Source organism: Ruditapes philippinarum, unplaced genomic scaffold (assembly GCF_026571515.1).
Source record: "Ruditapes philippinarum isolate M1 unplaced genomic scaffold, ASM2657151v2 ctg2256_1_1_1_1, whole genome shotgun sequence".
In the NCBI taxonomy this organism is placed as follows: Eukaryota; Metazoa; Mollusca; class Bivalvia; order Venerida; family Veneridae; genus Ruditapes; species Ruditapes philippinarum.
The window spans coordinates 220,754-235,695 of record NW_026862338.1 but is presented as its reverse complement, the minus strand read 5'-3'; the positions used below and the strand labels follow the sequence as shown (position 1 = coordinate 235,695).

The window sequence follows — 14,942 nt, the reverse complement described above, 5'->3', positions numbered from 1 at the left end:
GTTTTTTGCCTTGGATGGTTAATACCGTATGTCGCGTGTACATTTGAATAGAGGCAGCGTAAATCGATGATTTGTTTCTGTGCTTTATAGTTTATTTAAGTTGAGAGAGACGCTTATTTTCTCAAAACTCGTTTAAGTACCTTGTGTAAAAGGTGAAATGACTAATAAACATAATACAATGTATTTATTTTCATTACTTTATTTAACAATTTGTAATAATATAACATAACAGAATAGTGATTAAAACGTTCTATCAAAATGACATTAAATTGAACAAAACAGATTCAAATGAACACATTTTACATTTTTTGAGAAACAAGATAATGCATAATATAACGAATTAATGAATTTCATGAAAAATTAACATTTTTAACATTTGTAGAATTAAATACAGTTTATTGAAAAGTTTCAACTTATGTACATTGTAAAATGTATTAAGATTCATTTAACATATTGCAATTTATAAACAAGTTCCTGCATATGTACAAATTACATACAATAACTCAATGAGATCAATATAATTTGCAAAAGCAAATAAATTGTCCGTAAGTCGTATATTTTTATATAATTTCCTATTTACAGTTATTTTATACCTTTAACTTAATTTAATTAGTCCATTTCTTCAACTGTTGGCCCAGATCCAGCGCTTTGTGATGACCCGTATTGTTGACTATTCCCTTGATTTCTCCCTCCGTGAAGTTTTACCATGATCGGTGACAATTTTTTCTGTACTTCCTCCAGTTTAAACTCAAATTCGTCTTTTTCGGCTGTTGTGTTCGAGTCCAACCATTTGACACATTCGTCACACACATTTTTAGCTGTTTCTTTATCTTCAGACGATAATTTATCGTCTGCTGCGTCTGATATCGATTGCTTTACGCTATACACGTATACTTCAAGTTTGTTTCTAGCGTCAATCCTTTGTCTTTGTTTTTCATCTTCCTCCCGATACTGTTCTGCTTCATTTACCATTCTATCAATGTCCTCCTTTGATAAACGACCTCTTTCATTCTTAATGGTAATTTTGTTAATCTTGTTGTTACTTTTGTCTTGTGCTGAAACGTTCAATGTTCCGTTAGCGTCAATGTCAAAGGTAACCTCAATTTGAGGTACCCCACGAGGTGCAGGTGGAATTCCTGTAAGATCAAAACGTCCCAGCAAGTTGTTGCCCTTTGTCATCGCTCTTTCGCCTTCGAATACCTGGATACTGACAGCCGGTTGGTTATCCGAGTATGTCGTAAATGTTTGAGATGCTTTTGTTGGAATCTTGGTATTGCGTTCAATTATTTTTGTCATGACCCCACCAGCTGTTTCGATTCCAAGCGAAAGAGGAGCAACATCAACCAGGAGAACATCTTTGATAGCTTCTGAAGTATCGCCAGATAATATAGCTGCCTGGACGGCGGCACCGTATGCCACAGCTTCATCAGGATTTATAGATTTGTTCAGTTCCTTACCATTCATGAAATCTTGCAACAGTTTTTGAATCTTTGGAATTCTTGTAGATCCTCCAACGAGAACAACTTCATCAATCCTAGATTTGTCGAGCTTGGCGTCCCGAAGCGCTTTCTCTACTGGTTCCATCGTGGCTCTGAACAAATCTGAACAAAGTTCTTCGAATCTAGCTCTTGTAATTTTTGTATAAAAGTCAATGCCCTCAAACAAAGAGTCGATTTCGATGTTTGCCTCGGCACTGCTTGACAGCGTCCTCTTTGCTCTCTCGCATGCTGTTCTCAATCTGCGCAAACTTCGAGAGTTTTTGCCCATATCCTTCTTATGTTTACGTTTGAACTCCTCGACAAAGTGGTTGACCATTCTGTTATCGAAATCTTCACCGCCCAAGTGAGTATCTCCCGCTGTTGATTTAACTTCGAATATTGACCCCTCGTCAATAGTCAGAATTGAAACATCAAAGGTTCCACCTCCGAGGTCAAATATCAACACATTCTTTTCATCTTTTAAGTTCTTATCAAGTCCATAAGCTAATGCCGCTGCCGTAGGCTCGTTAATTATTCTCATGACATTAAGTCCAGCAATAGCCCCGGCATCTTTTGTTGCAAGTCTCTGGGCATCGTTGAAATAGGCTGGCACAGTCACAACTGCATTCGTAACCTTTTGACCGAGATATGCTTCTGCAGTTTCTTTCATTTTAGTGAGCACCATTGAGCTTATCTCCTCAGGCGCGAACATCTTATTTTCGCCTTTGTATTCAGCCTGGATTTTAGGCTTGCCTCCATCATTGACGATTTTGAACGGCCAGTGCTTTGAGTCACTTTGAACGCCCTGGTCATCGAATTTGCGACCTATCAGTCGTTTAGCGTCGAAAATTGTATTTGTTGGGTTCATTGCCGCTTGGTTCTTTGCTGCGTCACCGATAAGTCTCTCGGAGTCTGTAAATGCAACATAGCTCGGCGTGGTCCTATTACCCTGGTCGTTCGCTATTATCTCCACCTTCCCATGCTGGAATACCCCAACACAGGAGTATGTGGTTCCAAGATCGATCCCAATTGCTGGTGCGCTCATAATTGTATTATTTCTGCCAATTAATACACAAGACTGTAATATTTTTATCCGTAATATGAGAATTAGTTATTCTATATTGTCTGTATTATTTCTCTTTATTTCTTCTCAGCGTTGTATATAATGCTGGACTAGTTTGACACTCTTGCTTATATATACTCTTTGAATTTTCGAGAATATTCCCGATTTGTAGTTTCATCATTATTACTGAACAGTATGGATCTTTCCAGAGACGTGCTAAAAATAGACAAAAGAATATTCTAGAAAGAAGGGGAATAATCCATACGTTCTTGTCACGTTCATTTCAAAGGGAAGTAATTTTTGTTTACACCGGAAGTGTTTGTCAGCATAAAACCCAAAACAGAGAAAATGGTCTATATATCAGGGGGTAAGATTTTCTTGTGTTTTTATCCGATTATGAATAACATTGAAGCATATGTATATTATTATTTCATAGATAAATTAGTGGTTAGTGATTTAAATCAAATTTTGATTCTTATTAAAGAGAGATTGCTTATAAAACACGACCTGCATTACTGTTGTTTCATTGCCTACTGGTTTTCTAGCAGTTTCCGGCAACAAATCGCACTTTTTAATAAATGAAAAAAAAATCAGTCTACGGTGGGGTACAAAAACTTTGACAGGACAAAGTAAGGTACCTGTCCAGCATTGCCATGTGTGTGATGCACTGATTTACAGTCAAATCGGCCCCAAGTCAGATCGGCCCCAAGTCGAATCGGTCCCAAATAAGTCAAATCGGCCTCAAATCAAATCGGCCTCAGGTCATTATTCATTTTTTTTTTAATGCTGCATGCATATTGTTAAAAAAACAATTGTGTCACTGTGGATGGGAATACCAAATGACAAACGAAAACATGAACAAAACATATAATAATCAAATTTATTGTCTGAGTATAACGTTTAACATATATACTGGTGCCTCATATTCCCGTGGTACTTAACTGTTTAACCCAGACAACAAAAGTTAAGAGGATAAAATTCTGGAAAACACAGTGAATATTGTAGGAGAGACATGTCAATTGCATCATAGTTTATTCCATTTAATGTTTGCATGTAAGCAATTATGTATACAACAATCCAATACACACCCATCTGCAGCTTTGTGAGTAAATTTGTGTTCTCATATTTCCAAGGCAATTACATTTTAACAGTTTCAAAAGCAAAACCAATATTAAACTTTATCTATTAGGACACCCATACCTAGGCTTATTTGAAAGGGGCGAATTTCTCTTTGGCATTTATCAAATACCTCAATGGTTGTTTAACAAAGAAGATTTTCTCAAAAGGTATGCAATCTAAAAGAAAAATGGTGAAATATTAAACAACCTTGCTTTAAATCTGAATAAAATATTTTGTTTTAGTTCTATATGTAATATTTCGATAAAAATACAAAATAGTAAAAGTAAAACTACTGGCAGGTTCATTAAGTCTAGGAGGCACTTTAGACTGTTTAAGCCTGATACCTTGGAAATATGGGTACCACGGAAATACGAGAATCCAGTATATGTACAATAAACATATTAAACAGGATACATGTAACTGTATGGGGCATAATTATGAGGTTTTTCACACGTGTAACTAATAAACAGCGAATATTACAACATACATATACATTTTTATAATCAGAGCTGCATTACTGGTACTGGTACTGGTACTGCAGTACGTACTGCAGTGATTTTGCAAGTACTGGTACTGATACTGAATTACTCTTACAAAATTTTGCTACTACTGGTACTGGTACTGCATTACTGTCTTAAAAAGTGGTACTGCTACTGCATTACCCAGTACTTTTGGTTTTGATAAAAATTAAAAATAGCATCATTTTTTCTCATAAAATAAAGCTGTAAATTACATTAACTATATTTTATTTTTGTAAAAAAAGTAAGTTATCAAATCTAAAGATAATTTGCTGCAATATTCATTCAAATGTTAACATAGTATTCATCATAAAAAGCACCAAAGACTTTAAGTAAAAATTAAATTAAGATAAACAGACTAAATAACTCTTTACCCTAAAATATCCTTATTGAAATCTTTTATTACTTTGTATTTACTAGTAAAAGAGCAAAATAAACACTTATTAATTTCTTCTATTCTAAATAATCCCATTTCAAGTGAAAAAAGTGATATTGTTAGCACCATAAAAAGTTGTTATTTACTTTGGTATAAATTGAACAGAGGTGTGAAAGGCAACAAAAAACTGTTGTGTTTTAAATGAAAGATGTTTGCATTGTTTTTATACAGTTGACTGGTTACTAAATAATTAGATATGACATGAATATATGTTGTAAATATTGTTTGTAAAAAGTATGTTAAAACTATAAAGTTGTAAAATATGTTATGTTAACTTTAAAGTAAATTATGATTTTATTTCTTTGCTGAATAATACTTGCAATTATTTGTTTGACACTGTATTTATTCAAACTTTGATGAATATATAAAAGTAATGGTACTGATACTTAATTACTTCACCAAAAAAAGTACTGGTACTGCAGTACCGAGCTAAAATCTAGTACTGGTACTGGTAATGGTACTGCATAATTTGCCAAGTACTGGTACTGGTACTTAAGTACTACACCCTTAGTACTGATGCAGCTCTGTTTATAATGCATGCACCAAGAAATCATGTTATAATAAATTCAAACAGATCTATTCACATAATTATATAAAAGGTTTTTTACGTGTTTTTTTTTGTTTTTTTTTTTTTATATATATATATATAAATGGGGCAGTTTGAGAATTTACGCTTATATATGATGGCCATCAATAATTCTCAAATTATACATTCATATATGTTATATATATCTATGTTGTCTGTGTGTTCTGTATCCACTCATGTGCGACAAATCAAATTAAGTTATAACAACACATAATTTTGTACCGTCACGTTTAATCAGGTAGCACTTTGTTCACACTTAATTACCGTTAATTGCATCACGCATTCGTTAATCCAGTAGCATTGCATTTATTTTTTTATCAATAAACTATAATTTAAATTAAAAACTACTCTTTTAAAAGGTTGAATTTAGAAATAAACTAAAATTTTATTTTTTACTTATTTTGCTATGGCAATTAATTCACCATCATTTTTAAGTATTTATAGCTGTTAGTCATGATGATATATTTTCACATAAAACAGCAATATTTGTATTCCTGATAAGTTTTGTCAATTAAAGTAAATCATAGGTATTACACTTTTTATGTTGCCATCTGTCACAACTTCACAAGCATCACAAGTGACTGCCTCCTGCCGTTTCAGCACAACACTTCCACAGTCTATACAATTATCAGTCATTTTCAATAACCAACACTTTTCACAATTTATTAATTTAATAAAATTATAAAAAAGAACAAATAACAATTTTTTACAATCCATCAACGTAAATAATCTCCAAAATTAAAGGAAAATAATCAATGCACAAAAGATCACTGAGTAACTATATATAAGTAAGTAATTTTATACATACCTGATTAAATTCACTTAACACAAAATTGTATGTTAAAAAGCCGAATTCAATGCATGATAATTTGAGACAATGACTGAATTGATTAAAGACACGTGATAATTGTTTGTTTCTCACAGAATTATTTATCTTCAAAACGCAGACCGGCCTTTATATGAAGATATTTAATTGTAATTAAATGTAGAAATCAATCAACAATCATATCATCAAAAATGTTTCAATTTTGTAATGAATTTTTAATTGGTACAGCTGTTCATTTAAGTTAAAGCGCAATTTTCAGTTAATAACCTTGAAATTTTCGGTTAATAACCTTATTTTAACCAAAATAGGATGTTTCACAAAAATAACTTTAGGGCCGATTTGACTAGTTTTGAGGCCGATTTGACTAGTTTTGGGGCCGATTTGACTAGTTTTGGGGCCGATTTGACTTTTTAAAATTGTTGTGTGGCCGATTTGACTAATTTTGAGGCCGATCTGACTAATTTTGGGGCCAATTTGACTTGGGGCCGATATGACTTGGGGCCGATTTGACTAGTTTGCGTTGCACTTTCATTTTACTTTTTAATTTGAATATAGGCCTGAAATGTAAACACCTTTTTCTCTTTTATTCAAAAATTCATAGCAGTTTCCTGGACCTTTTTTATTTTGAATATAATTCAGTACCATAAAGGAATATTAAGATGATTTTATCAGACAAACAGAACTTCCCAACCTTTTCTGTGTCGTCTGCAAAAATATTTTCCAATGTAGGTTGATTTACCTAAAATGGGGTCTTAGTTATTGCGCATGGATATTCAAACTAGAATTCCCCAGGTGTTGCTTATTTTTGAAAGTCGCAAGTTCTCTTATATAACTTTAAATAACAGGCAAAAGTTCAAAACATATAAATCGTTGTACTATTTCAAATGCTGTTTATCATAGAAAACAAATGTCTTTCTGATTGATGAAGTAATGTGGATGCCTTAGTCTTACTGAAAAAAATAGACTGTACTGGACGAAAATGATAAACGGCCGGAAAACTGCTAGGAGACGGAAACTGCTAGGAAACCAGTAGATTCTCTAGTGTAACTGTGTTCGGATATTTGCTTGTTTTTTCTACGCTTTTTTACCCTTGGGGGAACACATATTCCGCCTTTTATACAAATAGTTTCACTTAGAAAAGACAAAGTAGTGAATTTAAATGTCTTCAATGGTAAATCACTGAATATAATACACACAACAACTGAAGAAATAAACAATTTGCAAGATTATGCTTACCTTATAATATTGTTTATCAGTTAAACATGAAAAAAAGTAGAGTCAACTCGGCCCTTTACCAACTCAGCAAAGGTCAACTTAGCATGGGTCACAGTGATTTATTTTCATGTGTTTTACAGCCGAATAAAGGCTGTTTCCCCTTAGCCCAAAATATGTATATTTTCCCCTAAAAATGCTAATATTTTCCCCTTAAATGCCCTGTGCACATTCTTCACCAGAACCATGACTTAACAGCATATGACTAATATCACCTAGCAGATAAAGCTGTTCCTATAGATAGCCTCTGCCGTGTACCATGCATATTAAATTGAAAATTTTATAAAATGTTGGGTAAATTCCATTCTCAGTTGTTGGTATTTGATTTCCCCTTTTCTGATTTATCGTGCTATATATTCCCCTTCAGAAAGCCACAGGTTGTTTTGAAAATTGCAAAAAAAAATTCACTGGGTCAACTCGGCCAACTTTTTGTGTGCCTCAGGTCGATCAAAAGGTAATGTGTAACAAAATCTTAAAAGCCTTTGACTATCTCAATCAAAAGAAGTTGCAGAACTTTGAAATCAGTTTGGATCGAAAAAATCAATGCAAAATAGTTTTTTTTTGCAATTTTGAGATGTCCTCTCGTTACCATGGTAACAGGAAATTTGAGCATGCTGTTACAAAGGCTATGGCCCAGTCAACATTTGTGCAAAGTTTGATAAATATTGATTCATAGCAATCTGAACTTGTAACAGCTAGGAGGCTTTTCAATGAAAACTGTCATTTCTCACAAAATGCTCATGCATGCAGAAATGGGTTAATGAAAACAATGAAAAATGCAGCAAAAGAACAATTTTTCTTCAAAATTAGGTAGCACTCCACAGTTTATTTCAAGTTCCTGCCGTCAATGTCCTACAAGCAATACGTCTAATAATTTTGATACCAAACTACACAACCTGGAAAAAGAAAACCCATTTTGTTGAGAACATAAATGACATAAGATTGCAAATCTACAAAGAAATTATCCCATCTGCAATAGGCAGCCCATTGAAGCCCAAAATCTACTGTGGCCCGAGACCCAAAACAACACATTTCATCCCCCTGGCAAAAAATATCTGCAAATATACAGGCTAAAGGAACACCGTCTCTGCTTTAGCAACTCCCTATACATGCAAAATATCACAAAGAAACAAGTCCTCAACCTTGTAGATTTTTTTGCTACTGCTAAAAGTTTGTACCCCCCTGTAAAATGACATCTTTTTACTGTGCATGCTCTTTAAAAGCAATATTTACAAAAAATGGCGGCCTTGACATATATAATCAACAGCATGTGATTTCTTGTCATGTTTTCGAATTTGCCAGTCATCATATTAGATGTCACAAAAACAAATTTCATGCTGAAAATGCATTTTGAAGACAACCAGTCATTTAAATCCAGAATATTCACTATATCCAAGAAATCCTCCCTGGCCATCCGAAGCTGTGGCTTACATTACTGTGGTGTGCTACCTTATGTCTAAGGCCAAGTTTTAACATGGAAAAATTGATTTTGGTTAATTCCAAGATTTTTCATCATTTTCTGTTAAATGTCTTTATTTTAAGATTGAAAAGCAAGGAATTTTCGGACTCTGTTTTAATTGAGATACTGTACTAGTATAACATGAAAGGTGCAATAGTTTATTAAAACACTTAACAGATGAAAAATACACGAAAATCAAATTATTTGCAAAGGGTACCTACTAGGAAATACATAACAGAAACTTTCATAGCAAGCATGAAATGATTGTGTACTGTAGGACCTAAATGATTCTCACAGATTGAGAAGTTCTAGATTTTTTTAGATATTTTAATATTATTTCAGGCCAAGTTCAAGAGTCCAAGTCTCCATGGAGATTGTCTTTTATTCCAGAAGTTTTCTGGGGATTTATTAACTTCATAGTTTTATTGTAAGTATTCAGAATTTAATGACAAAGAAATACTGATACTGCATATTATAGAATGTGGTTTGATTACTCAGAATAGAAGTGTTATGATGATGATGAAGATCTCTGATGATGATTATGATTAAGTTAAAAACTAAATTTCTCTACTGTATTTCTGATAGAGTTCAGATAGTCTAATTGATAACAGTTTTTAGGAGACAGTCAAATGTGACTAAAATCATTATTTAGATTTTATTATTTGAAAATTATTGCATTGTGTTGTGGAAGTAAAAGGTGCAATGCACATCAAGCTTCTTAAGGTATACATGTGGGAATACAAATGTATTGATAAATAGGTTGTTGGAAACTTGTATGTTACTGAACTAAGTTGTGTAATAATATTGTTAATTAGGAATTTCAACCAAAATCATATGTACAAAGTATGTTTTATTCATTTTTACTCTGGAGGTTTATTAATTTTGATAACTTTTTATTTTCAGTTTCCAAACATTGATTTCTGTAAGTATTTGTTGTTTATTTTTAATTAACATAGATATGAGCCGCGTCACGACAAAACCAACGTAATGCATTTGCTACCAGCATGGATCCAGACCAGCCTGCGCATCCGCACAGTCTGATCAGGATCCATGCTGTTCGCTTACCAACACTATTACAAGTAGAGAAACTGATAGTGAACAGCATGGATCCTAATCAGAATGCGCGGATGTGCAGGCTGGTCTGGATCCATGCTGGTTGCAAACCCATTACGTTGGTTTTGTTGTGACGCGGCTGATATAATTACATGTATGTGATATTGGTGGCACTGAAGAAACGATGAATACTAATCTTTATTGTAAGCTTGACTATTTGAAGAATATGGAGAGCTATTGTGCTCTCCCGGGTGTCACCATCACACTTTGGTTAAGTTTTGTGTGCAAGTTGCTATCTCCAAAGCTACTGATTCAGAAGGGAATGGGTTGAAACTTCACACACTTATTCTCTGTGATATCTTACGTGATGGGCACAGGTCCTATAACTCTGAGTTAATATTTTATAGAGTTATGCCACTTTTATAAATGAATAGCTTGGCACACTGTCTTACAGAAACAAAATGATAATCCATGAAGGAGTACATTTATGTATTTGTTGATATATTTGATAGCGATTTTACATAAAAAAAGAACCTACTTAATCATTTGTTCAAGCTAAGAAACATGCATTTTTGTCTGGTTAATGTTCATGGCGAGGCTCATTTATATTTTTCAGCCAAGTAAAACAAAGTATGGAAATAGTTACACAACAGAATACAAACCTGGAGGAGATGGGTAAGAATTTATTTTACCAGTTGAGCCGCGTCACAACAAAACAAAAGTAATGCGTTTGCGACAAGCAAAATCCAGACCAATCTGCCCAGTCTGATCAGGATCCATGCTGTTTGCTATCAGTTTCTCTACTTGTTATAGGGTTTGTTAGCGAACAGCATGGATCCTGATCTGACTGCGCGGATGGTCTGGATCCATGCTGGTCGCAAACGCATTACGTTGGTTTTGTCATAGCGCGGCTCAGTTTCAATCTTCTTTATATCCTAATATTGATGTACATGTACTTTTAAGAAACATTCTGCAAGTCATTTGACATATGCATGTATTTCCCACTCTTAAAGTTACTCTGTTGGTTTACATAAGCCCTTTATTGATTTATTATTTAAAGAATTTCCTTATTTACAAAGCAGTGTTGCTTAAAGGCCCATTATACCTCCTATATGCTATTGTTTCTATTTCTCAAATCATTTTATTTTAGGTATTTTGTTACAATTTATTTAAAAAAATACTTGTTTGCCATAGAGATAAACTTTGTTTTTGCTGGACTGGAAACAGTGAGAAAAAACAGTAGAATTTTTGAGTTCGTTCCGTTTCCCTCAGTCCTAGCTACTTAAAAAAATAACTTTTATGAATGCTCTCAGAAGCCATTCCAGGATTTTCTTAATTTTGGTATACCTTGGATAGCTTGTACAATTACAGGTTCTCTGTGCCTTAATGTATTACTTCAAAATCAGTGGGGTAACAGCAAAGATACTGATAAAAAACAGGCCAAAAATGCACATCATAATAGTTACATTGTATTATGGCAAATTGATTGAGGAAGAGAAATTGTTTTGAAATTTAAAGTAGCCTGAAATTAGCAAGTGTATGTATTTGGAAACAGTGTAAATTATTTGTTGATTATTGTCATATGTTTGTATTCTAATATTTCAGGGGCGGTCCTAGACGTAGAATGGGTGGATTTAGGGGAGGCGGAGGTAAGTGACCTTGTTTTGTTTGTATGTTTTTTATCTGTCTTCTTTTATTTCTGAAGTTGAAACACCTTTACTCCCCCCTTTTTTTTGGCAAAAAGATAGCAACAAAAAAAAACCCAAACACCAACACCAATTGACAGCTTTTAATTTGATTTATTTACTCTATTGTATTGATTTTACTGAAGTGCAAAAAAACTTATAGTTACTGTTATAGGTTTTATTTTTCTCAAAAAAGTATGCAAAGAATATATAAGTACTTATTTCTGTTATTTTTGTTGAAACAAGGTCTTAAAATTTCTGCCTACATCATTTAAGTGATAATGTCATCCTCACATTAAATGTAATTTTCTTTTTCTCTCTTTAAGTTAACTTCACATTTAGTAATATATCTTATGACTCATACCCTGGCTTCTGTAAATAAAAGGGTGGGTGGCACTGTCCTGAAATGATTTGTCAGTGGTTTTTCACAGGACTATTTTCTTTGAAAGAGGAAGGCTTAGTGTTAACGTTTCTTTTTAACAGAAATCCATCTTTATAACCCAAATAGCTATTTTTGTGGTCAAAGGGAAGTAACTTCTTTTTCTTTGAAACTGTATTTGTTTCAAAATGCAAATGTACATGTTGAGCAAATTGAATACTTAGAAGTAAGCTACTTGGGTAGTTTATTTACAAACAAAAAAAAAAAGAAAGAAGAAATGACCTGGCCAATGAATTTTGTATGAATTGCATTGATGTGCAATATTAAAAACGCTTAGTTAGGTCAGTAGTAAGTTTGTTTAGTAAAATCTGAATTAAAGTATTGAGCATTACTGGTACAGAGTTAAGGTGCACTCATAAGATAAATGTCTTATTTTTGTAATCCTATTGAAACTATTGTACTCATTTCATAAAGTTAATCTATCTTATTTAATCTATCTTTTAAAGAAAACTTCTTGATTGTATTTCATGATTTTAAAGAACATGTAATGTGGTAATTGTAAAAACCAGTATTATTAAAGGCAAATTATGTCTCAGAAATCAATATTTTTAATTCTTTAGAAATGTCAAGCACATGTTTAATAATGTTAAATGTTTTAACGGATTAAGAGCATGTTAGATAGTTTATATATAATATTATGGCACTGAGTAATTTTTAGCTCGACTATACAAAATATATGGAGAGCTGTCCTACTCAACCTGGCGTCCGCGTCTATATTTGGTGCAGTTAAATATTTTTCACGATGAATTTTTCATTTCTTAAGGTATCAACTTCAAACTTCAAATATATGTTCCTTATCATCAACCACATCTTATACGACACGTTATTTAACTCTAGTACCAACATTTTCAGATTTATCTGCCCTTGAACTTAGAATTTACCTTAAAAAATATTATATTTTACTATCACGTTTTCATTCTAATGGTATCAACTTCAGACTTCAAATATATGTTCCTTATCATTAATCACATCTTATGTGACAAGGTTCATAACTCTAGCACCAATATTTTCAGATTTATCTCCCCTTGAACTTGGAACTTTCCTTAAAAATTATTATTTTTTACTGTTTCTTCTTTATTTCTTAAGAGATCAACTTAATACTCAAATATATGTTCCTATCATTAACAACATCTTATGTGACAAGGTTCATATCTCTAGCACCAATATTGCAAGAATTATCTTCCCATTTACTTCGACTTATTTTACTTGAAAAATGTTATTTTTTACCATAACCTTTTTAGTTTTAAAAAGTATCTACCTCAAACATCAAAAACATATTCCTTATCATCAACCAGATTTAATGTGACAAGGTTCATAAATCTTGAAGCAATATTTTCAGATTTATCTCCCTTTGAACATAGAATTTTCTTTAAGAAATATTATAACTTCTTTACTTTTTAATGTATCTTCTTTAAGCTTCTTCTTATCATTCTACATGTGTTGTGTGACAAGGTCCATAACTTTAGTGTGACTGTTTCCAGTTTTTCTCCCTTGAACTTGGAATTTTAAAATAATGTTAACACTTATAATGTTTTGTCATAAGAAGAAATTTATTTATATCATCATTGATTTTTCTTTCATAGTTTTGTCTTCCTTACTGCATCAAGTATTTACTTAGTCTAGCTACCCTGTCTCGTGTAACAGCTCTTGTTTTGGAAACTTTTACAAGGTACTTTAAATATAAAAATTTTGAGAGATAAAAAAATTTAGCTGAAGCATAATGGGCCTTTAAATTAAATGCTGAAACATTTTGTTTACATTTCAATTTTGCGTTTTCTTTCTTTCCTGTATCAATTACAATCATGGTTATGTTAATTATATTTCATTTCTTTCAGGGGGACCATCAGCACCTCCTATGGCTGGCGGAGGATGAGGTCGGTAATTCCCCAATGATCTTCTTGTTACCATAGTAACTTGTCAAGGACATTCGGGGAATCAACAAACTTTCCAAACAGCTATGCACTTGTGACTTATTCACCTTATTGGATTATTAGAATATTAAAGATGGCTTCAATCAGACTATTGAGAGGAAAAAAAAAATGATGTGATACATTTATATTCAACCATGATACAAGGAAGTAGTTGTAAGGTTAAAGTGATTACAAGAGTTGAAGTAGTGCAATAGGTTTGAACTTAAGTGAACAGACTGAACTATTTTTGTCGTATGGTAATGATTTATATTCATAAAGATTGTAGTCTGTGTTGTTGTAAATCAAGAGAAGAGTTCTAACTGCATTTTGAAAACAAGACAAATAAAACAAAATAACACCAGCTGGATAGGGTATATTGATTTATTAAGATAAAATTGCAAACTAATTCTGTATGTAGTGTTTGTTATGCAGATATGCAAATCATTTTTTTACATGAATGGGTTATAAATATTCATGTCGATTTTGAAATGAACACTCTGTAAGTTGTAACAGCAGTTGAATAAGTTCATAATTATAGAAATATTAAAAAAAAAAGTTGTAAATTATTTAGTGCCATATGCAGCTGTATCGAGTTTGAAGAGCTAAGCTCACTTCTCTTTTTTTACTTTGAAGAAAAGAGTACCTGACTTGCTCATATTGAAATATGAAAAAAAAATGCCTTAACACGTAGGATCTTTCACTATTTGATAGGTCTGTTACAGAGCCATTCATACCAGTGCTTATGAAAATATTTCCTGGTTGATATGCCAAAGAGAGATTTTGAATAAGTTTATTGCATTCGGTTTAATCTGAACGTGATTTAAAATCTATTTTAATTTTACCTTTTTTTGATATTTGTATTCAATTAAATAGGTGTTAGTTGGCACGTTGCCTTTGTTTTAAATATTCTTTTTTTCTTCTTTTTTATAAGACACAGGAAGTTATGAAATACATTTTTATTGAATTTTGGTGACCTTGCTACATGTATAAATATGTTACCTTAAATATAATCATTACATACTATTGCTGTGAAATATGGGGATATAATGATATAAGTCTCAAGTGTGTTGCTGTGTTTGGGGTCTGTCTGTGTAGTTT

At 32.6% G+C, this 14,942-nt stretch overlaps 2 protein-coding genes across 2 annotated transcripts; one reads left to right on the top strand and one right to left on the bottom strand.

The window, feature by feature from the left end:
- Nucleotides 1-275: 275 nt before the first annotated feature.
- LOC132718730 (heat shock protein 70 B2-like) lies at nucleotides 276-2,655 on the bottom strand. Its single transcript, XM_060702448.1, has one exon. The coding sequence runs from the start codon at nucleotides 2,521-2,523 to the stop codon at nucleotides 610-612; it is 1,914 nt and encodes a 637-aa protein (XP_060558431.1). The 5' UTR covers nucleotides 2,524-2,655; the 3' UTR covers nucleotides 276-609.
- Nucleotides 2,656-2,760: 105 nt separating this feature from the next.
- Nucleotides 2,761-14,015, top strand: LOC132718731 (selenoprotein K-like). Its single transcript, XM_060702449.1, has 6 exons — nucleotides 2,761-2,908; nucleotides 9,100-9,184; nucleotides 9,661-9,679; nucleotides 10,427-10,485; nucleotides 11,416-11,459; nucleotides 13,770-14,015. The coding sequence occupies exons 1-6, from the start codon at nucleotides 2,890-2,892 to the stop codon at nucleotides 13,805-13,807; spliced, it is 264 nt and encodes an 87-aa protein (XP_060558432.1). The 5' UTR covers nucleotides 2,761-2,889; the 3' UTR covers nucleotides 13,808-14,015.
- The last annotated feature ends 927 nt before the right edge of the window (nucleotides 14,016-14,942 follow it).